Below are 25095 nucleotides of genomic sequence, written 5' to 3'. Positions count from 1 at the left end.
GAAAGCTTTGTGAAATAAGATAAAGATTCATATTGGACTTTCTCCGACATCTTACAATTTCTCGTATCAGAGTTCTAGTTTGACGGAGATCTCAAGTTTGACTATTTATCACCTCCAATATATTGGCAATATAATATGGATATAGAAACAAAGGCATTAATTGCGCGGGCATCCCATGATCCATTCTTCACCCAAAAAATGGATTTCAAGTTAGGGAAGTGTGAAATATAACATAAGATCTATTTGGAAGAGGTCTCAAGTTTGACTATCTGTCATCCCCAATATTCTCACAATATAATATGGACACGGAGTCATTAATTGTTCCCAAGATGAGCGCCCGTGATCCATTCTTCAACTCAAGAAATGAGATTTCGAGTGAGGGAGGGTTGAAATATAACATAAGATCTACTTGAAACTTTTCTTCATTCAATCAAGAAAGTTTACCATCTGAACAAAAAACATGCAAAGATGTCTTAAAAATTAAATTAAAGGCAGTAAAATTAATGTCCAAAGAACAAAATCCCAAATAAGAAGCATTGTTTGCATTAATAGAGTCTGCAGAAATGCAAGTCAGATAACGTCTACTTTCTTGATGGAGTTCTGTAAATAGATTAATATTGTTGTAGTGGGCATCTGGCTTTACACAGAATCCTAACCATGCCTAATGTTTTTATAACTGAGATTAATTAGTCCACGTCCTGTATCATGCTCTTCCCCTAATCATTTGGTCGCTCATGTTACCTAATCATGCTATGAACCTTGTAATATTAAATACTCCTACACAGGATGAATCTAACTGACGCTGAATTCTGGCCCCCCAGGAAGTGGGAGAGAACGGCTGTGTCTTATTTTTGTCGGCCGCCATCTTGTCTGCTGCATAGCAGCTGGATCGAAACTATTTATTCTTTACTTCGATCGATGTTCGCAAAGCAACATAGTAGCCAGAAGATTTTATTAAACATCAAGGACATCTCCATAATATATGTTATGAAGACAAAATTAAGTTCAATTGTGAGCGATGCATGTTATGATTCTATGTTACTCTTTTTCAATTATGTTGAAGTATAGCATAAGATCCATTTGGAACATTTTTTTAAGGTACTTAGATGGATTGATTCTCAACACGGTATCATAACTCTGGTTTGATGGAGGTAAATATAGCATAAGATCTATTTGGGACCTTCCTCTAACACCTTAATGTTAGTTTGGTGGAAGTCTCAAATTCGACTCTCTGTCCAAAAATAGAATATCGAGTGAGGAGAGTGTTGAAATATAACATAAGATTCATTTGAGGCCTTCCTCTAGCTAGTACCTTAAGGTTGGTTTGACGGAAGTCTCAATTTCGACTCTCCGAATGGGATTTCGAGTGAGGGAAATGTTGAAATATAACATAAGACCATTTGAGCCTTTCTCTATCACCTTAAAGTTGATATGATGCCTCCAAATCTTGCTTTTCTGAATGACATGTGAATTTTGCCATCTTCACCGCAACAATCAGGTCTATTTACGACGGATTTACACATTGCTTACAATATATCTTACTAAATCTTCTTATACACAAATTCTCAAACACTGATAACACATGAAAATAAATTAATTTGTATGTTTAATAACAGATGCCATGAAATAACTGTTCAAATTTATCAGTGCAGCACTCAAAACTTGACCTAAAAAGGTACCAAGTTGCACATCAAACTCAACTCACCTTTCTGGAATTACAAATGGCAGTGCATAGCAAGACACTCATAAGCAAGATCCTGCCCTATGAGTGTCGGAACCCCTAGTAATCTGGAAAAGAAGCTATAGCAATGATTTTAAGCAAAGTACAATAATATATTGCACCACCACTTCAACTTATACAATTAGCATAGACTCTATTTCTAAATTCTAGCTAATCATGCCACTTTACAATTGAAAAAATAATGGCACAAAGATGTTGCAGCACATGCAAAGCAATACGATCTGATATTATAACAAAGCATTAAGATCAAAAATCAACAAAAGGCATCATAAGTAAATTAAAATAAAGGAAGGTTTGGTGGTTGTCTCAACTTGTCTATAGGCATTTTTTTTTTTCAGATTAAAGCTCAACCCCGAGGAACTTGAGGGAGTAAAGATTCTGAGCATATCAATTAAGTTATATACAGCTCAAAAACATATCAAATTCGAAGATGACTTATTTTGTGTGAATATATCCTATGTTTTGTGTGAATGTATTCTATAAAACAAGACATACTTTTACTAATTCATAATCCTAATTGATTATGTGATCAATATTTATGTTGTAGCATTTTTAAATTTCGGGTACATTCTCATTTTATTTTGCAGCTATCTTATGGAACATTTTGTTATTTGTTATCGTAGCAATGATCTTTTGTCATACGATCGTGTTTGGATCCAGATTTTTATTTTGAGATTATGGTGTTTTATATTATGAGATAAGTGATAATGGTTATGCGGCAGTCGTTTGATGTTGGTATGCTGTGATGATGTGAGTAACCAAAATTTAGATATGATTTTTTTTAGTTTTTCTTAGTCTAGAACATCTTAAATCATGGAGAACTTTCTGGTAAAAATTGAGTTGGCATATCAAAAATAAAAAAAATATGATCAATCTTTCTAACAAATCACACTCCAACCCATAATACCCACCCCTTATCTATAGTTTTAACCAACTTCTAGTTGATAATTATATTTGTCGAATCTCTGCATGTCTATATGAAATCTGTAGGAAGATTATACATCATTTATTATCATATTAAACAAATATTATATTTTATTTACAACAATCTAAATATTAATAACATACTATCTTTCAATTACAGTCAATACCGCTGAAACACAATCTCTTACCAGTTCAGCAAATTTTACATGATGTCTTACAGATCCAATTTAAACAACGATTGTAGCCGACACAATTGGAGATGCTCTTTTACAAGGGATGAGGATGGTTGGATTATGATTTTTTCAAGACATTGGCTATATTTGTATACCAACTCATTTTTTAGCTAAAATTTTTTCATGATTGGAAATGCTCTTAGCTAAAAAGTGAGTTGAAATATCAAAAATAAAAAATATTGTCAATATCTCGAAAATATCCCACTTCAACCATCCCACCTTTATCTGTAATTTTAGCCGACATCTTATTGAAAATATCCCCTTATCTTATTTAGCCAACAATGATACACAACCTCATTTGAGATGCTTTAATAAAAATGACATCAAATACAAAGAATTATTATTAAATAAATGCTAATTGTAACTTTATAAATTAGATCTTTTTAAAAAAAATCTGGAAATGGCTAGAATTTGATTTATGCAGCACCACAGAGCAGGATAACATTGATGCAGTGATGAAAGAATCATCAGTTCTACGAGGTGCTTTCTTCACAAATGTCAGTGACTGATTAAACCACAGAATTATTGTGCGAATGATGATGTTTCATGGGCTGTAATTTCAGGGAACTTCCATATTGTACAAAATTTGTAAAATTCCAGGAAACTTCCTTCCAGAAAAAGACAAGAATGTCTCAACTACACAGTCCATGTAACAGTGGGGTCTCAATATATCTCCTAACACACAGAATGTCTCTCAGGAACTACAAAAATTCCTGGCAAAACAAACATTTTATTTTATTTTCTTTTTCCCTGCACAAAATTTTTCATTCTACTGATATCTCAAATTTTCCACAGATTTAACAAATGCAACAGGCTTCAATAGTCATTCCTTAGATGCCTTTCGTCCATGTTCAAATTCCAATACATTGTATACAAGCAGAAGGCACTGATCCAGAAAATCATCGATGTTTCATTGTGTTCTGTTCTTGACAGGTACCTCATTTCATGTCGTGCCTTCTCTTATACTGATACTGGGTATTGCACACTGTTTTACACCACTTTACCTCAGATTGGTACAACTATTTCCTCATAAGAATTTGCATATTACTGTTTAATGATGAAATGGTAAGCAGTTGGTGAAATGTTCTTTGTAGTTGGTGTTTGCTGTTGTTGGGCAAGTCTTGAACTGCTTGTCTTAGCTTGAGTTGTATAACACTAGCACTTGGGAAAACTTCTTTGTTAGTGTCTTGCTGTTTCTTAGAGCATCTCCAAGGGGAATATGTATAATGGTTGTCTATATTGATTGGCTAAATTGATTATTTAAATTTTTTGCTAAGGGGACATGGATATGCTCCAATGGGATTATTTATAATTGTGCTTGTGTAAAATTATACCTAAGGGCTCAATTTGGTTCGACAAATATAACCAACCAAACATGGTTGGCTATGTTTTTTGTTAAGGGGATGGAGGGTTGGAGTGCTAAAATTTTTAGAGAATCTTTATAAGTGTCACCTAGATGCCACAGAGACAATTTTAGCTACGAGTTTTTGGGGTTGGAGATGCTTTTGGTAAGCTGCCAATCTTTTAATTTTGTTTCACACTTCCAGAACTTGAATCTTGATAAACATGTTCAAATTTTGCTCTCTCAAAGTTTTGAATAACATTCCTTCTTTTTCCCTTCATTGACGTCGTAACTTGTACGGTACATCCCTTTTTCAGTCCGTTTAAAATATGTTAAACATGTTCTCTGTGCGAAATTAGGATTTCTCTCTTTCATAGTTCTTAAATTGATCGCACGAACAGGTTTAATTAGATTTTAATTGGCTAAACTGCTATACATTGAGATAATCTTTACATTTAGTGAAAATCATTGTAAATTTTATTTATCTAATATAATTATTACAGCGATACAGGAGGAGATGGACGGAGACTGTCCGGGAGTAATAAAAAAACACAATAAAAACTCTTCGGACGAGCATTCTAAGCTTAAATTGCCTACACACCTCATGAGATAAAGCAAGGTCCACTACTATTAATCCACTACTATTACTCTCTGTCTCATTATGCTAGATTCAAGTTTTTGTTTCACTCCCCATGTTTCTAGTTTGACTGTTAATGACTAATACAAAATCTCAATTTCTAATCTGAGGCAGCTTTCTGGTGTTTATACTAAATAAATAAAGCTATGTTTTTCAATGTATTACACCATTTATACATAACACATTGCTTGAGAGCTAAACAAACACTCAACATGAGATAATCCTCAAATATTTCATGTAAATAACTGCCAAAATTGGATCATGCGGATAAAAGAAAGCTTTTCAAGTTCTACTAAATTCTACCGTGATTCAGTGATATTACAATTTGTCTAAACAGATTACTTAATCTTCATGGTCCAACCAGCCCTCGCTGCCTTTAAACATACAAGCAAGGGAGGAATCAAGAACCAAACAGTAGTAAGGTCAAACTGACCTCTTGAAGATTTTATGAATGACATCCTCCAACTATATGCTTGAAAATTGGCCTTAATCAGCTTTAGCCTTCGCTGTTTTTCTATCGTCTGAAGATCCAATCCCGCTTCTAAACCTACCGACTAACTTCAAGACCTCATCAATTAAGATAACTGGGAAAGCAACAGCCACTACTAACAACCACTCGTTCAAGCTTAGTGGTACTATGCCAAATATTTGAGCAAGGAACGGAACATAGAGGATCAAGAAGTGCAAGCCAAATGAGACTGACATTGCTAATAGAAGCCATGGGTTGACCCAAGGAGGCATAGTCAAGAGACTCTCATCCTCAGAGAGAGCATTAAGAGAGTTGAACATCTCAATCGCAACCAATACAGATAGAGAAAGGGTCATGGCTTTTACTTTCCCAGTATGAAAGTATTCACACGGATTTGCATCAAAGTTATAAACTTGAGATCCAGCTGTGAAAGGTGAAGCTGAGAAGTTTCCCCAGGAGCTGCACTGACCCCAGTTAGCAAGTTGTGAATAGGTGACAAGGCTGTGGCCGTCTTTACTTAGGTCAATTCCTAAGAAAGAGCTTTGTGTGTACCAAATTATAAATACTCCAACAGTTGCTATCCCAACATAGAGCCCAATGACCTGCACCAACAAGATTGCAAACATTAAGCAATAATACAATATGAAACACATAGTAGGGTAGCAAGTAGTTGAGACATCTAAATGTGGCTAGAAATTTAATCTTTGTAGTACCAGATAGCGGAATAATATCCATGCACTGATCAAAGAATCATCGCTTCTACGAGGAGGCTTCTTCATAATGTACTTGTCAGGCGGATTGAATCCCAAGGCCGTTGCAGGGGGGCCATCAGTGACTAGATTAACCCACAGAAGCTGAACAGGAATAAGGCCTTCTGGGATACCTAGAGCAGCAGTAAGGAAAATTGAGGCAACCTCGCCAATGTTTGAGGAAATCATGTACCTGTAACAAATTGCATAAAACCAACTGTCAATATCATTGTTATTTCAAGTATGTCTGAAGGAAATATGGCACAAGGGCCAGTGTCTTTAATCATTCAGTGCAATTAAAAAGGCATCATAGGCTTTAAATATACCAACAAAAACTGTAAAATGCCAGGAACTTCCTTCCAGGAAAAGACAAGAATGTCTTCGGTACATAGTCCAAGTTACACTGGGAATTTGATATATCTCCTAACAGAAAGAATGTCCCAAAGATGTTGATTGATGAAATTTGTATGGGAAAAGACTATATAGAGAGGCTTTGTGTGTTTAACAATTAACATTCCCTGATACACATACCAAATATCGATTGAATATATTATCATATTTCAATTCTGCCAATTCAAATATTTATGTTATATTTTGAGCTACTAGTGAAGTCAGCAAGGAAGAGAAAAAAGGTGTAAGCATTTGGAGATCGGAGATCTCAAACATATACTAGAAGAAGAGCAAAATATATCTATTAAGAAAAAAAATGCCTAGTAGGTTGATGGACCGGTTATGGCTCCCGAGAAAAATTACTATTGATGAAAAAGTTGCCCACTTATGCCTCCTAGAAGAACCACAATTTTCCTACACACATTTCCTTTTTCTTTTTTCTTTCTTTATGAACTCCCAGCACACGTTTCTTATAATTTATCTCTATATAAAAACAGACTGTACTTAGAAGGTACAAGAAGTTCCATTTCCATTAAATTGTTAATTTTGAATAGATTTTTCAACAGATTAAAGAGATATCCTTTGAAAATCACATATTCCTAAGATGACTTCCAGGAATTTTCAACAAGTCTAGGCAGGGGCAACTTCCGATACATTTCGCGCAAACAGAAAGCACTGTGATCCAGAAATTTGTGGTTTTTGCCATGTGTTCTGTTCTTGGAATGATCATCAATTTCATGTCACGACCTTTTTCAAGCTGATACTGGGTATTGCACACTGACACAGCCGACACATGGCTACATCAATTAAAGCAACAATCTCATTTTGCATTATTTTCCAACACTTAACTAGGTATTAATGCCAGTATTCCCTCATAGGAATTTGCATTATTGTTTAGAAAGTAAGGGCAAGCACTTAAGGAAAGGTACTCTGCAGTTGGTGTTAACTGCTGTTGGGTAAGTTATATGTGCTTGTTTTGTTGCAACTTGTAGAACCACTAACCATTGTGATTTGTGAAAGTTCTTTGTAATAGTGTTTTAATGGTTTTTAGTAAGTTGAGAATCTTTGTTTTGTCTCTCACTTCTAGAACTTGATTTACATGTCTAATATTTACTCTCTGAAAGCTTGGAGGTACATGTCTTCTTTCTCCCTTGATTGAGGTAGATGTGCAAGATAAAATTATTATACACCAACAACATTTCCTACATGTGACAAGTATCAAAACATCCTGTACTGAAAGTTTAGTTGCGAAAGGCAAAAAGAAACTAGACCTGATAAAGGCCTTCATATTGTTGTAAATAGATCTTCCTTCCCCAACAGCAGCAACAATTGTACTAAAATTATCATCTGCCAAAACCATGTCAGACGCCTCTTTAGCAACCTGAAACCCAACAAAGTACCAGTATTAAGAGATGGAAAGCTAAGCTAGTTACAGAAAAACTTTAAAGTCAAAGGTGATGAAATAAGAAACCTATGGTTACTTTTTGCCCTTTCTTTAGGGAAACATCATTTAAGGAAGAGTAATTTTCTCTAAGAGTAACAATTTGTGAAGCACACATATGTATATGAATTATGACCATAAATTGAAAAATACAGATACTAGTGCATTAAGGCTGTACAGTGTTGTCTATTAAAATAAGGCATGCTCAGCTGATCAAAATTGTCAGAAAAAGGTTTTAAATGGGGGAAATGTACACTTAAAAGCACAGCTACTATTAGTACCCAGATAATAGGTTGCACATTTCAACACAAAGCTCAGAAGTGGACACCCAGAAAAACCTTATAAGCAAAATTATCAAGTCTGTTGCTTTAAATTGCAAAATTTTGCATTATGAACAAAACAAACTATAAGATGAAGGAAAAAACCTCAGTTCCTGAAATGCCCATAGCAATACCAATGTCAGCCAATTTTAATGCAGGTGCATCATTGACCCCATCACCTGTCATTGCAACAACTTCACCATCCTCTTTCAGCAACCTCACTATCTCTTGTTTATGCCTTGGTTCTGCCCTAGAGAACAGAAGGCCTCCGCTTTGCCTTAAATGAGCTTTCTGGTCTCGATGATCCATGAACTCTCTCCCTGTTAAGCTTTTAGACCTGATGTCCTCATTTGGTCCAAAAACACCAATTTCACGGCAAATAGCTTCAGCAGTGCCCTTATTATCTCCGGTTATAACCATAACCTGAATGCCAGCTGCTCTGCAATCCTCAATAGCCTGGCGAACCTCTTTACGAGGAGGATCCTTTTCACACACAAAATAATGGAAACCGTTTGTTAATCATTCTTTCTAGTCTTATCTAATTTAAAATAAAGGTGATAATACTGAAATCATGAAACTCACTCTTAGACCAGCCAAACCAGCAAAGACTAGTTTACTCTCAATAAAAGAATAGTTAGTGGGATTGAGTAAAAGCTCATGGGCGGGGTGGTCTTCATCACCAGTATATGTTGCAAACTCAGGAGGATCTTCCTTGTATGCAAAACCCAAAACACGTAATGCTTTTGATGACATTTCATGAAGGCTTTGTAGGATAACTTTCTTAGCATTTTGGTCAAGTTCTACAACAGAACCATCAAGTAATTGGACATAGGAGCTTCTCTCCAACAAATTTTCTACCGCACCCTGCCAAAAGTTCCTGACAGTCATGACACATATAGAACACAACATATATATTGATTATGGAAAAAAGTGAAGATATTGTAACTCTCAATACTATTGACATTTGACAACAATATTTCCCAATATACACGATGAAAAATGGACTCAGTCTTAGGATATAGTTGTATATATGTACAAATTTATGACAGCTTAATTCTAGACACGCAAAAACTCATCCATGCAGCAGTTAACAATTAAAGGAAAAATATATGTCATTACTCATATGGCATCTCTTCTCACAGCATATTTTGAAGGGAAACTTGAAAAATAACTAAGACACCTATTCCTAGTTTACAATTTCATGTGTGCATAAAATATGATATCATCGGAGGAAGCACCGGTAAATGATATCTTATTGTTATTATGTCTTATGAAGAAATTCCGATCAGATCCATTAAGAACTGGTCTGATTTATCGCTTATCGATAATGAAGCAGTCTTCATACTTCTCATGTGCCAGAGATTAGTCATAAATTTTTAATAAGAACTAGGATGTAAACATTTCTCCTAAATGTGGTGATTAAGCTCTTGAAAGCTTGCAACTGCCATCGGTCAACAGGAAAAAGGCCATATTTGTGGAGTTATATCTGTGACTTATTCCGTACAATCCACGTTGTCTATACCAAAACATGTGATGAAGTTTGAACCTCTAATTTTGCCAGATGAGGCTGTTAAAATGTTGTAGTCACAATTCACTTTCTAAGGTTTAAGGTATAATATTAAACTCCTGTTCCTAAAAAGAAGAAAAGTATGAAATATAAGGAAAACGTTTTATTAAGTATCCATGAGGGCATGAGGTACTATGAAGAAAAGGAAACAGACTCACCTAATATATAAGGCATCGATGTATTCTAGCGTACAAATAATATATGAAACATACTAATATGAGAGGAGTTATGAAAGAAGTATCACCTTCACAAGCAATGACCTTCTTCCGGACTTGGAATTCACTATCACTCCCATTGATTTCCTATCACGGTCAAATTCAAGTGTTGCAATGCGAGACACACTTCCGGTCCATGTTCGACAGCAACCTGACATTTCATAGAACAGAAGAATGAAACAATCAGTAAAGGAATATTAAGATGACAACAAAATGTAAAAGCAGTGACACTATGCGAGTTTTGACATACGTTGTGCGTCACCATGATCAGAGGATGAACTCGAATCCAGTCCATCAGGAAGTCCCATTTTCTCAACAAGAACCTATATACAAAACCATAAATATTTTGTCACATAATTAACTACAATTTGTTAATAAGTTTCCACAGTCGAATTTTCACATAACCTAGCTTCGCACAAATATATTCGTAGACACAAGGTTCCGTGGTTTACAAATAATTACAATTCAGATATGATAATTCAATAGATAACAGTCCCCTAACTATCAATTCCAGGACTATTTTAAATAGTAAATCTCATTGTTTTTCCTATAAGATTGTACTTAGGGAGTCATGATAACCACGATTACATGACCTTGCTGTTGTAATACTACATTTTAAACTCTACTAATTAGTACCAGTAAGTACCTCAACCAAATAGTAGAGTAGGTGCAGACTCCGGACTTGTAACTAATGTGGTAAATTAGATTAGAAAACAATACACCCTATTTATCAGTAAATGAATTAAGATGAAAAGTCCATTTGACAAAATAAACAACTAATTTTATTATACATTCAAATCAAATTGACACAACACAATTATCTATGGAAGGTGTTCAATACATATAAAGACTATTTTCACTTGTTTCTGCTAGACATGTCTTCTTGCATATTATCCCCGACTTCAGTTAATCAGCTTTGCTTTATTTACATCATCAAAACGAGATTCAACTATACCTGATTTCTATATTATTGATATTTGATCCAAACCAATTTTTTTAATTCTAATAGTTTTAAATTTCCTAATTTGTTTATATTATTTAGGTATACACTTTTGCCATTACAGTGTTGCAAAAACAAGAACCTACAAACTTTAGACTAGTATTGGTTTTGGATTTGATGGTTTACGATGCACGTAGAAAAATGAAAACCCATAATTAAGTAACTATGTAATATTTGTATACTCATTTTTCATGGACTTGCTTGTTGAAATGTCCAAAGCAAACATAACTAGTTAATCAGAAAAGCTAGCCCATTGAGCATATATGACATATATCATGTGAAACAATTGATGTCATGACTTGTTAATTTTAATCCTAATCAAAACTGAAAATTCGTCGCCGTGCTAACTACTTAACAATAATTATAATGCATATTTCCAGATATTCAAAGGAAGAAGCAAAAAGTGTATTATTGACTATTAAGTGAAATAATGTCAAGTTTAGCAGCTGGTACTCATCAATCATCCTTGTCAATTGGAATGCTAATATAGTGTTCAAATGTATTCTAGAATCATAAAATGTCTCAAAACTGAGATGTATATGCTTATGTTATCTTACCTTCAATGCAGCTTCAGTAGGCAGTCCACTAGCCACATAGTGATTCCCTGTTTGTTCAATACTTGAATCATTGCACAGAGCAGCAATTTTCGCAATAGTTTGGATGTTAATATCCATTTGACCACGAGTCCAGTCTTGTATTTTTCCGTCAAAAGGATCATATGAAGTCCCCTGAACATCGAATGATCTAGCACTATTTATATTAGAACCCATCGCAACAAACTTAGCCACAGCCATCTGGTTAGTAGTCAAAGTACCCGTTTTATCTGAGCAAATGACAGTCGTACAGCCAAGAGTTTCTACACTAGGCAGCTTTCGAACAAGAGCATTCTTTTGAGCCATCTTACGTGTGCCTAGGGCTAAGCATGTTGTTATAACAGCAGGTAAACCTTCTGGAATCGCAGCAACTGCCAATGCCACTGCAATTTCAAAGTAATAAGTGCACTTTTCAAATGAGAACTTGAAATTTGCAGGCCAGCCATTCACATACTCCCAAGAAAGAAAGTACTTGACATTTATTAGCCAAACCAATGCACAAATTAAACCAATTAACAATGTCAGGACCTCTCCAAATTCATTTAACTTCTTCTTTAATGGAGTATCTTCCTCACTCTGTGAAGCTTCATGAATCTGAGAGTGCACCTTCCCTATTTCTGTACTCATACCAATCTGAGTAACCATAGAAATACTATTTCCATTCACAATAGTTGTTCCTGCGAACACCATACATTTCTTTCCCTGAATGTCAGTATCTTCCACCACTGGCTTCACAGTCTTACTAACTGCTTCACTCTCTCCTGTCAACGACCCTTGTTCAACACGGAGAGTGGAGCTAATCAAACTCAAAACCCTCATATCAGCAGGCACTTTATCCCCAACCCTAAGCTCAACAATATCACCCGGAACAAGTTCTTTCGCAGGCAAACTCGAAATTTTTTGCCCATCTCGAATCACACACGCATGTTCCGATTGAATTTCTTTAAGAGCCTCTAAAGCTTTCTCAGCATTACTCTCCTGCCAAACCCCAACAAAAGCATTCACTATCAAGATCAAAAAAATCACAAGAGGCTCAACGAAGGCTGTAATTTCCATTTCCCCGCCTTCATCACCATCGTACCACGCCAACACAAACGATACCACAGCCGCAACAAGTAATATCCTGACTAGCGTATCATTGAACTGATCCAGAATCAAACTAAAAATTGACTGTCCTTCATGCTTTTCCAACTCATTCCATCCATAGATCTGTCTCCTCTTTTCAACTTCTTCCGAAGACAATCCCCTCTCTCTACTCACTTTCAACGCCTCTTCGCATTCACGAACATCTTTCGCCCAAGCAGCAAACACTACTTTATCCGATTCACCATTAGTCCCTGTATCCTGCCCTCCTTTCCCCATAAAATCTCAATATCTATCCCAATTCCGATTTCTACCGCAACCTAATATCGATATCTCAAATACATACAATTTTCGGTGCTTTCGACCTAAAAACAAACACAATTCACCAGATCAACCTCAAATTTGACTACACAAAATTCAAAAACCTAAACAGTAAACACAATTATTCAGAGATCTACATACACGAGTAAATTAACAAGTAAAAAACAAAATCAAATGCATATAAATACAATTACACAAACATTTCTGTAATATAAGTCGAAAATTAGGGTTTAATATTACCTGAATTGTGGAGAAGAGAGAGATGGGGACTGGAGATTAACTTTCTCTCTCTAGAAATTGTAGAGTGAGAAATATGTGTTTGTATAGTGCTCCTATACTCGAAGCATTAACTAAGTGGGGCCGCTAAAATATCTAGACAGATGAGGACGACTGAGACACATAAGATCAGCCAACAGAGTTTCGACACGTGGAAATGTAGACGCTCATTTTCTTAGTTGAGCTACGTATAAATATTTCTGGTGACGTGGCCGTTTCTTATTGGTTAGATTGTTCTAGAATTATGTAGAAGTCTTAAGAGTGGAGGAGTACTAAATAAAAATGATTAACGAAACTTCGAGTGGCTTGCTTAATTGCTTTTAGAAAATGAAAAATGGAATACGGAGAATATGCTCCTTTTTTTTTAGTAAACGGAGAATATGCTGGTAGCGATGTATGTTTTATTTATTCATCTTTGAAACTTTCTATATTTTATATTTTGTATGATAGATTGATAGTCATCATTTAAGCATTCGTAATTTTATATTTATAGAATTTTCATATACTAGTTATTTAATCTTTTATCTTACAACATACTTATCAGTTGTCCAAATTTTAGTTTTAGCATCTCATACGGACTTGATTACGATGTGTGACTAAAATAAAAAATAAACAAAAATATATACTAATATACTAATTTACTAATAATTATATATTTTATATTATATTTCAGATTTAATTAGAATTGCCTCGGAGATGATTTTAATTAATAAACTTGAGCTTGCATATTGATATTGAAATTTATAATTTTTTTAAGAGAAAAAACTTTGTTCGATGCAGTCGTAAAGTACATAACATCGTATCATATTTATATTAAAAGATCAATAATATTATAACAGTATTCCAATGAAGTAAAAATTATATATCACCTTTAATTCATGTAGTGAAATTTTTACCGCGAATAGAGTGAGAGAATACAAGTACCGATCTGCTAGATATGATATCATTTATGACAAAATATATAATAATATGTGATATAATTATTTCTCCGATAACTTAGACAAATAACAAAATATGAATACAATCTCATTTTTAACAGATATTATAATATTAACATTTGGACAAATTTCTTGAAAATATCATTATACCGACAACTCGGTACCTCTCACGAGTTTCGATAACGCAGACGAACGTATAATGTCACATTCCTCGGAAACTCGGTACCTCTCACGAGTTTCGATAACGCAGACGAACGTATAATGTCACATTCCTCGGAGATATCATTATACAAGCATTTAGACAAATTTCTCGGAAATATCACCGTAATGACAGTTTCGATAACTCAGACAAATAACAAAATACGAACAATGTCACATTTATCGGAAATGTCATTATACTACATCTAGAGATAAATTTCTCGGAAAATATACATTCATCATTGTGGTGGACATTAACTCTTATTTTGTTATTATTTAGGACGGAAAAGGTCTTTCCTTCGTCGTATCCTTTTCGATGAGCGATAATACAATGAAAGGGAGGAAGAAGACGGCGGCGGCGGAACTGCCGGAAGATATAATATGCAATGAAATACTCACGCGTCTTCCGATCAAATATGTGGTACGTTTTAAAACCATTTCTAAATATTGGCAATCTCTGCTCTCAGCTCCCGAATTCGTGAAACAACACCGAATTTGTAGTGCAATTCGAAATCCTAATGATCATGACTATGTGATAGCTAAGAAGTACAACAAAATCTACATGCTTTCTCGCTACAAAGAAAAATATTTGCTCCCTGCAAGTAATTATCAGTTAATTGGTTCCATAAATGGCTTAGTTTGTCTTGGTAGTGGTCGAAAGTTAGCCTTATGGAACCCGGCTATTCATCAGTATAAGGAATTCACACTTCCACCAAGTAGTGACTATAAATTTGATTATAGTATGGGACTCGGTTATGATGCTGCAAATGATAATTACAAGGTTGTAGTTCTGTCGGCTGATCTGAGGTCTGCCAGTGTTTACAAGTCTGGTTCGGATTCCTGGAGTGACATAACTGTTGCTCATAACATATTTTCTAAGAATGCACTTGAGAAACGGACTCCAACTACTATTGTAAAGGACTGTCCTTACTGGACATGTTCCAGACTATCGCACGATGAGAAGATTGTCGTATCATTGGGTGTAGTAAAGTTTGATGCAACCAGTGACAAATTCAAGTTGCTGCCTGATATAATGGCATGTCGACCGAATTATAAATTGCATTATAAATTCGTGGACATGACAGATGGCCTGTCATTGATTGTACTTGAGGAACGATCTACAGATCATTTTATGCTGGATATATATTCTTTGGAGGGAGACGAGGGATGTGGTGCTTGGATTAAAATGCGCAGTATGGGTCCAATTGATTTCCAGAAGCGACAGAGTTCTGTATCAGTGTTGCAGGTTTTTAAGTATGGCGGTGAGATTGTATTTTCTGTTTACGGACTTATATCCTGCTATGATGGCAACAAAACTAACGGAGTTCCCTACTATCATACTAATACTGCTGCAGTCAAACAACTTGAAGGTACAGGTTTTTCATATGATGGCTATATAAGCTGCTTCAGATATATGCCTACTTTGGTCTTCATTCAAGGAATGAAGTCTGTTCACTCTACAACCCAAAGTCGCACAGTTCGTGGCTATTGGACTCCCCGGAGATTAATCAGTTCATTGAGAAACTAGTCATCTGCTTCAGGTTATTTGACAGTCTAGACTTTATGTTAGTGTCTGATGAAATGCTTAAGTGTTTTATTAAATGTTTAGGTAAGAGAATTAGAGGGCAAAATGTCATTTGAATTGCTTTGTACCAGATTTTTTCCTTGGATTTCTTTCTGTCTTGTTTGTACTTGGGTTTTGTTCTTTCTTATATTTGGTAATTGGATGTTGCGACTCTTTCATATAACCTATGCATTGCAACCGTGCCTTGTGTGTATGTCTCTTAATACTTGTTCATTTAATATTTTCCAGTGACTGACTAGCTCCATCGCATAAACAAGGATAAATTTAGAGGGAATAACAAAAAAATCATAAGAAGCTGTTAAATGTGTTCATGTACTTTTACTTTCTATTGTCCGTGACGCAGTTTTTAACATTTTTTCTGATGCACTGCAAAGCCGTAATTGTAGTACTCTTACACAACAGGGACGTAAGACTTGGGGGGCTGTAGGCTGTGGGGAACAACGACACCTTGAGTTCGTAGTCGTAGATGCACAGTTTCAGGAACCATCATTGGCCCCTGAAATTAATTCTAACATTTAGGTTGTAACAAAAGATGGAATTCATTGCGATGGTGACCTCACAACCTTGCAGCTTACCAAGCTGTTAGCAGTAACAATTTAAGCACTGGTCCCGTAGGATTGGCCAGGATCGTTGACAGTGGTGCAATATATAGTGCCAGTTCTCGTGCTCCTGTTTTTATTATAGAAGTAATTTGTTTGTACCTCTGTTATGGAATAGTGACGAGTCTGTTGCAAAAGATTCATTTGGCCTAAGATAAGCATGATGGAACTTGATCGATCCTTGAGTGGCAGCTTAGAAATGTTAGTGCTTTATCGAGAATTAAAATATATATCTAGCTCCTTTTAATCTTGAAACCAAGCTAGATCTTCAAATACTAGTGTAGTACTGAGAGATGAAGAGAACTGGTGCACAAACATCAGGTGACATACAAATATAATTGTCAGTGAACCGACTTAAAATATGAGATAGATCTCCGCAAATTGATCTTGAATACTAGATGGCTCTATTAGTTTTAGTAAGCAACCGTATGTGACTTTCATATGGATTGGTGTTTTGTAAAGATCCCACCTAAGCCGTAGCCGTAGAGAAAAAACACACACAAGAAATATAATTGATAAATGATAATGAATTAATTACAGCAGATTTAGTCGAACAAAGATCACATGGGTTCATAATATTTTGTCTAAAAATGGCCAAAAAAGTAAGTTTTAACATTTTGGTTGTAATGATATCAGTAAATTCACGGTAGTAGCTCATGAATTAAACTATGGATGATTCGAATAATAGGGTATAAATTTCTTGTTCTCGGAGCATTTAAGCAGCTCATTGCGCTTACCAAGCTGTCAGTGCCAGCAACAGTAACCCAGCTTGAGCCTATCGTAGAATTAACTTTAACAAGCACCCGAAGAGAGTATAATGCAGGTGCCTCCGGACAAGAGTGCCATGTCATTTGAAACTTGAAAGCATTATATTCTCAGAAAGATTGTGACATTTGAAATCGATCAATGTCGTAGTCTAGATATTATCACATATATTGGCTTTTTAATGGACAGATTTGTGATACTTGAGATCGATCCATGTCGTAGACTAGATATTGCTACATGTATTGGCTTTTTAATGGAAAGATTTTGATACTTCAAATCGATCATGCCACTTTGAGTTTGTTGCTGCATTTTTTCCCTCTTTATTCGTTAACAGACGTGAACACTAGGTCGTTCTGAATGGTGATGATGGCCGGGAAATACTCATAAAATTTCCATAGTGGAACTCTCTTTTTTTCCAGCTTTTCTTCCTTCTTTCTCATTCTCACCTCTTTATTTGCTTCAGAAGGTTAGTCATCTCCTTTTTTGTCGGGGGAGAGTGCCATTTGATACTCCAGAGTTACACAATAAGTGACCGGGGGTGTTTAAGATACAGCCAGGCAGGAGAAATACACGTGACTTTTCGGCAGGACCTGGGACCAAAGACCGCAAGCATGACGAGACGTAGGCTCTTGAAGGTGGGGCTTCCCTTCTGGGGTTGTTCTGCTCGGGGATTGGTAGGATGGACCATTCGGTCTTACTTCTTAGGGACTGGCGTTCATGTCTTCATAGCGCGTGCTTTGCTCTTAAGGAGCACGCATGGCCATAAGCGTCTCGTGAGAAACCGGAACCCAAGGCCTGCTAGTCTGAAGGTCCTGGATTTTTGAAGGTTAACTTTGACGCACCTTGGGTGGGGGAAATCGGGTACCATAGCTTACAGATCGTAATTGTAGCCATCAAGGACAATGTTACAGTGTCTTCGACCTCTTGGTAAACATGTCATCAAGTGTAATGTTACAGAGCCCATCTAGGTGAATTTAGCGGCCGTTTGGGTACACTTTAAACAAGTGCTTCTTGCAGTAAACAAGTTACTAAAAGTGAGAACTAAATTAACACTCATAAGTGATTAAACTGTTTGAGAAATAGGTAGAAATTCTGAGGGAAAATAGATTTTTTTGCCACACAACTTATTATTTGTTTAGAAACCTACCACTGAACTATAATTTTTTTCTTTTTTGTCACTAATGTTAGGTTCGGACTTTTTTTTGTCACTAACGTTAGGTTCGGATTTGATTATTAACACTATGTTATTTTTTTAGTATTATTAAAATATAGTGTTAGTCTGCAATATAATGGCGATCTGATATGTGTCTATATCTTTATGTTGTGTCCTAGGTAGTTTACCTTGGAGGACGAGAGTTGGACACCCATTTTGAGACTCCAAAAAATTTCAAAAATTATTTTATTTTATTTTTTTTGAATAAAATTTAATGTTGGTATTTTTTTTCTTAAAAAAAAGTTGGATTTTTTCTTGTCACTAATGTTATGTTTTAATTTGATTATTAACAATATGTTATTTTTTTAGCATTATAAAAATATAGTGGTACTCTGCAATATTATGGTGATATGATATGTGTCTATAACATTATATACAATCATCTATGTGTCACTTAGCTAGTTTACCTTGAAGTATGAGAGTTTAACAGATATTTTAAGAACCTAAAAAATTTAGTTTTATGAATTATTTTAATACTCCACAAATATATGGTATCACTTGACTTTATAGTTCTTTACCACTACTTGTCACATATTTTAAGGTTCCCACTTTTTATAAATATAGTTCCATAAGTTAATTATGAGATTTCCTTTCTGAGTAAAAAAATCCGTACTCTCATCCTCTAAGATAAACTACCTAGGACACATTTAGGGCATTTCCCAAAATGCTCCTTCAAAAGTTAACGGTAACGGCAGAAGATAACGGAAAGGGTGCAAAGTGTCTACGGTTTAAAAGTAAGGGGCTGTATAGTGTTTATTCCAAAACTATTAGGTGCAATGTGCAACATGCTGAAATTAAAGGGGTGCCAAATGCAATTAACTCTATAGTGTTAATAATCAAATCCGAACCTAACGTTAGTGACAATAGAAAAATCCGAACCTAATATTAGTGGCAAAAAAGAAAAAAATTATAGTTCAGTGGTAGGTTTTTAAACAAATAATAAGTTGGGTGACAAAAAAATCTATTTTCCCAAATTCTGAAACAAAATCTAAGTATTCTCAGCTTTTTATAAATATTTCAGGCTTTTTAAGTCGGGAAAAATAGAAGTTGGCTTCTTAACGAAAGAAGCCAGAGGTATTGCCTAATTTAAATTTTCTATTTTGATAATTTGTATTATAATTGATTTATGTTTATTATTTATATAATAATAAAAATAAATTTGATATATTAGTTATTTGAGTGATGAAATTAAGTTCTACTTAAAAGAAATTGAAAAAAAAATTGTTTGAAAAAGTATATCCTAACAACTTCATATTTAAGTCGGTTCTGACTTATTTTTCACTTTAACTAAACTTTTGACTTATTACATAAATAAATATTTATGCAAACAGTTAAAGTCAAAAATGACTTAAGCCGAGGTTATATGCTTGGCGAAACAGGCTCATGATATCTTAATAAATATGCTATAAACCAGTACTTACTCTGTCTCACTCATTTTTATACAATTCTTTTACATTGCTTGGCATGAATTTTAAAACTCTTGTAAAATATTATATTATAACTGAATTTCAATTTTTTATTTCTAAATAAAAATGTATACATTTAAATTTTATTCAAGAGATTTTTTTAAAAAAATAATTTACAAAACTACTTCTCTCACTTGGAGGGAGTATGAATTTACCGACAATTTCGCCCTCCACTTCTGCCTTCCTGGACAGAGCTACGAGAACTAGCTTTTGTACAAGAGGTTCATTATTTTTCTCAAATTATGAGAAGAGAATAGTTTGGAGGAGTTACGATTCAAACATTATCTACAATTTCTCAAAAATCAATTACTTGTGCAATTTTATCGTGCAATCTAGATGTAAGAACAGTTGATGTCTTGGATGTGTGAGTTGCCGTAGTGATTTCAGTTCTTTAGGTTTCTAAGAATGGTCAAACCATATGGTGTGTGTTGTAACTAGGAGGATAAAAAAAATAGTTGATGCCTTTGCCAGTCCTAATTTGACAACTAAATTATAAATAATATAAAATCGACAACTATAACCTAAAAAACAACGAAATTATAAAAAAAATAAAATCGATAATTAATACCTAAAACACCATACTTGTTAGCTCTAATTTGACAACTTAGAGCTCATTTGTTTAGTTCTGAATGGAGCTTAATGATACTCAGCTGACCGATTCTTCTCATTCAGATTGTTTGGGCTTTGTTCAAAATTGGCTGATCCAATCTCACAATTTCTTAACCGGTCATTTACAAAATCATGCATGACTCATTCATACACCTGTAAAGTCACTTCACACCCATATTAAAAAAGCTGTGATAAATTTATCATAGATACGCACATATAATCATTATATATTTTCTATAATTCGGCTTTTCTGAACTTATACAATAATTCAAATAATTTTATTAAATGACTAACTAAATGAAAGAATTTGAAAAATTAATTTTTATATTTTTATTTATTATAAAATATTATTATGACATCATGCACGGTCCATATCAAAATTGTCACATAATTTAATATATCGTATAAAATAAAAAAAATGTCATTCAGATATCATGAAAAATATCAAATGATATTATTGATTAAGATTCAGATTTTTGATTGATTCATATCATTCAGATATATTAATTATTCAGATGAAAATCATTCAAATCTGCCAAATGACCCCTAAATTATAAATTTAAAAAAATTCGACGATTACTATCTAAAAGGTAATTACATATGTCCCCATACTTGTTAGCTTAATAAAACCTCTCGCTTGAGAAATCATTAATTTAAAATGTATAAAAATGAGGTCATATGAACATAATTACTTACGGTGGTAATCTCATTATGTTAAAAATAAGTTCACAATGCGGAACGGGGAAGGGGGATTGTGAGTGTATTGTAATAGATTTCAATCGATCTTTATTTGCTTTCTTTGGATTGTTTGAGAATAGTTGGAAGTTTTGTATGTTTATGGCAAAGATTTATATATGTATATGTATAAAATATATAATGATTAACAAAAAAAATATAAAATTTAAAGTCAATGTATTATTAAGATTAAAAATATTACAGTATGAAAATGCGAGATGTTATATTCTCGGTGTATTCCTTAAAAATTATGGGTGAATAATCAAATTTAAGATATCTGAAACAAATGAGTGTTCAAAATGTCTTAGTGATGTCTTAGTAGGATATATAACAATTGTCTTATTTTTAAGACAACACCTTACATGTCCTGAATTATTTTTATTTATAAAATATTCACTTTACTCCATTTTAACACATCTTTAAAAATTCAGATATATTATTATTTTATTAATTAAACACAATTATAATGTATATTGTTGAAATTAATATATCAAAATAATGTAGATATTGAAGTTGCTGTAATAACTTATAGAGAGAGATTGTGTCTTTAGGGTATCTCCAACCATAGAAAATCCTTGGCTAAAAAATGAGTTAGCATACCAAATATAAAAAATATAAGTAACTTCTCGAAAAATCACAGTCCAACCACATTCATCCGTTGTTTATAATTTTAGCCAACCTCCTATGGAGGCTTGTAAGAAGATTACACATCATTTATTATCATATTTAACTGATATACTATTTTTTTAACTATTCAAAATATTAATAACATATTATTTTTAAAATATAACCAATTAATATAGCTAATATCATTGAAGCACGATGTATTACAGGTTTAGCAAATTTTACGTAACTGGCATGTCAAATTTATCGGACGATTATGTTAACTGGATTAGAGATGCTCTTACAATCGAAGCACGCTATTTTCCTTTCAAGTTTCCGGATCTAGCCCTGCTACTAGAGGGCATATACACTATTTATTTGAAAACTTCTGAAGCTAGACCGGTAGATCACGGCAACTTATGTTAGTTCGTCGCAAAAATTTCACATCTTAACTATTCACATCTAGCACGCTTATTTGGTGAACCAATACAAATATTGATCCTTGCTTGATATGATATCGTTCATGACAAAAATAAATAATAATACATGATGATCGTCACTTCGATAACTTAGACAAGTAACAAAATACGAATAATGTCACATTTCTCAAAAATTTCATTACAGTAACATTTAGACAAATTTCTCGACCATATCGTTATACTTACAGCTTCGATAACTCAAACAAATAACAAATTACGAATAATGTCACATTTCTCGAAAATATCATTATACAGACAAATTTCTCGAACATATCACTGTAATTGACGTCCAGTATTGTCATAAATATTAATTTTTATGTTGATATTATTCATGACGTAAAAGGCTATATCCTTTTCGATGGATGAAAATACAATGGAATGGAAGAAGAAGATGGTGTCAGAACTGTCAGAAGAGATATCCTTTTCGATGGACGAAAATACAATGAAAAGGAAGAAGAAGAAGATGGTGGCGGAACTGCCGGAAGAGATAATCTACAATGAAATACTTATGCGTCTTCCAATTAAATATGTTGTACGATTCAAAACCGTTTCTAAATATTGGCAATCTTTGCTCTCAGCTCCCAAATTCGTGAAACAACACCTGATTCGTAGTGCAACTCAAAATCCTAATGGTCATGACTATGTGATAGCTAAGAAGTACAACACAGTCTACATGCTTTCTCGCTACAAAGAAAGATATTTGCTCCCTGCAGATAATTATCAGTTAATTGGTTCCATAAATGGCTTAGTTTGTCTTGGTAGTGGCCGAAAGTTAGCCTTATGGAACTCGGCTATTCATCAGTATAAGGAATGCACACTTCCACCAAGTCGTGGCTATAAATTTCATTATAGTATGGGACTCGGTTATAATGCTGCAAATGATAATTACAAGGCTGTAGTTCTTTCAGCTAATCTAAGGTCTGCCGGTGTTTACGAGTCTGGTTCGGATTCCTGGTGTGACATAACTGTTGCTCATAAAATGTTTTCTAAGAATGCACTTGAGAAATGGACTCCAACTACTATTGTAAAGGACTGTCTTTACCGGACATGTTCTAGACTATCGCCCGATAAGAAGTTTGTCATATCATTGGGTGTAGTAAAGTTTGATGCAACCACTGACAAATTCAAGTTGCTGCCTGAGTTCCGCTCTAATATATTAGCAAGTTCAGAGAATTATAATTTGACTTATAAATTCGCGGACATGACAGATCATCTTGCATTGATTGTGATTCACCGAAGCTCTGCAGATTGTATGGTGGATATCTACTCTTTGGAGGGGGATGAGGGATGTAGTCCTTGGATTAAAATGCGCAGTATGGGTCCAATTGTTTTCCAGCAGCGACTGAAGTGTGTATCAGTGTTGCAGGGTTTTAAGTATGGCGGTGAGATTGTATTTTATGTTCACGGAGTTATATCCTGCTATGACTGCAACAAAACTAGCGGAATGGTTCCCTACTTTGATAAAAAAGTGGTGCAGTCAAACAACTAAAAGGTTCAGCTTTTGCATATGATTGCTATGTAAGCTGCTTCAGATATATGCCTACTTTGGCCTTCGTTCGAGGAATGAAGTCTGTTCACTCTACAACCCAAAGTCGTACAGCTCGTGGCTATTGGACTCCCCGGAGATTAATCAGTTCATTGAGAAACTAGGCATCTGCTTCAGGTTATTTGACAGTCTAGACTTTATGTTGGTGTCTGATGAAATGCTTTAAGTGTTTTATTAAATGTTTAGGTAAGAGAATTAGAGGGGAAAATGTCATTTGAACTGCTTTGTACCAGATTTTTACCTTGGATTTCTTTCTGTTCTGTTTGTACTTGGGTTTTGTTCTTTCTTATATTTAGGAATTGGATGTTGCGCTCTTTCATATAACCTATGCATTGCAACTGTGCCTTATGTGTGTCTCTCTTAATACTTGTTTCATTTTATATTTTCCAGTGACCGACTCTATCTTAGAAACAAGGATAAATTTAGAGGGAAGAACAAAAAGATCATAAGAAGCTGTTAAATGTGTTCATGTACTTTTATTACTTTCTATTGTCCGTGACGCAGTTTTTACCATTTTTTTCGATGCACTGCAAAGCCGTAACTTTAGTACTCATGCACAACAGGGACGTAAGACTTGTGGGGCTGTAGGCCGTAGGGAACATGACACTCTGGGTTCATAGTCGTACATGCGCAGTTTCAGGGACCATCATTTGCCCCCGAAATTAATTTTAACCTTTAGGTTGTAACAAAAGATGGAATTTCATTGCGATGGTAACCTCACAACCTTGCAGCTTACCAAGTTGTTAGCAGCAACAATTTAAGCCCTGGTCTCGTAGGATTGGCCAGGATCGTTGCTAATGGTGCAATATATAGTGCCAGTTCTTGTGCTCCAGTTTTTATTATAGAAGTAATTTGTTTGTACCTCTGTTATGCAATAGTCACGAGTCTGGTGCATGATTCATTTGGCCAAAGTAAGCTTGATGGACCATTTAGCAACAAAAAAAAAAGAGCTTGATGGACCTTGATCCATCCTTGAGTGGCAGCTTAGAAATATTAGTATTTTATCGAGAATTAAAATATCTAGCTCCTTTTAATCTTATAACCAAGCCAGATCTTCA

General features: G+C 34.5%; 3 protein-coding genes and 1 long non-coding RNA gene across 5 annotated transcripts; 3 read left to right on the top strand and 1 right to left on the bottom strand.

The window, feature by feature from the left end:
• Positions 1 to 3360: 3360 nt before the first annotated feature.
• Positions 3361 to 4981, top strand: LOC108208864 (uncharacterized). The gene is made up of 2 exons (XR_001804443.2): positions 3361 to 3831; positions 4744 to 4981. It is a non-coding gene; the product is annotated as an uncharacterized LOC108208864 (long non-coding RNA).
• Positions 4982 to 5090: 109 nt separating this feature from the next.
• On the bottom strand, positions 5091 to 13422 carry LOC108208863 (calcium-transporting ATPase 4, endoplasmic reticulum-type). Its single transcript, XM_017379441.2, has 9 exons — positions 13266 to 13422; positions 11586 to 13069; positions 10279 to 10351; positions 10058 to 10179; positions 8829 to 9110; positions 8352 to 8729; positions 7757 to 7866; positions 6060 to 6288; positions 5091 to 5948 (listed from the first exon to the last, which is right to left on the bottom strand). Exons 2-9 carry the CDS (start codon positions 12981 to 12983, stop codon positions 5364 to 5366), a joined length of 3177 nt encoding a protein of 1058 aa, XP_017234930.1. The 5' UTR covers positions 12984 to 13069; positions 13266 to 13422; the 3' UTR covers positions 5091 to 5363.
• Positions 13423 to 14454: 1032 nt separating this feature from the next.
• LOC135150180 (putative F-box protein At1g47790) lies at positions 14455 to 16225 on the top strand. 2 transcript variants are annotated; one of them, XM_064086325.1, is made up of 2 exons: positions 14455 to 15691; positions 15793 to 16225. In XM_064086325.1, exons 1-2 carry the CDS (start codon positions 14754 to 14756, stop codon positions 15803 to 15805), a joined length of 951 nt encoding a protein of 316 aa, XP_063942395.1. In that variant the 5' UTR covers positions 14455 to 14753; the 3' UTR covers positions 15806 to 16225. The 2 variants fall into 2 exon arrangements, with proteins under 2 accessions (XP_063942395.1, XP_063942394.1); XM_064086324.1 differs by having other exon boundaries at positions 14606 to 15699.
• A 6624-nt stretch (positions 16226 to 22849) lies between these two features.
• Positions 22850 to 23980, top strand: LOC108207481 (F-box protein At5g18160-like). The gene has a single exon (XM_017377923.2). The coding sequence runs from the start codon at positions 22850 to 22852 to the stop codon at positions 23978 to 23980; it is 1131 nt and encodes a 376-aa protein (XP_017233412.2).
• The last annotated feature ends 1115 nt before the right edge of the window (positions 23981 to 25095 follow it).

This window comes from Daucus carota, chromosome 2 (assembly GCF_001625215.2).
Source record: "Daucus carota subsp. sativus chromosome 2, DH1 v3.0, whole genome shotgun sequence".
Taxonomy (NCBI): domain Eukaryota; kingdom Viridiplantae; phylum Streptophyta; class Magnoliopsida; order Apiales; family Apiaceae; genus Daucus; species Daucus carota.
Note: the sequence above shows the minus strand (reverse complement) of the source record. Positions and strands in the feature narration are given on the sequence as shown.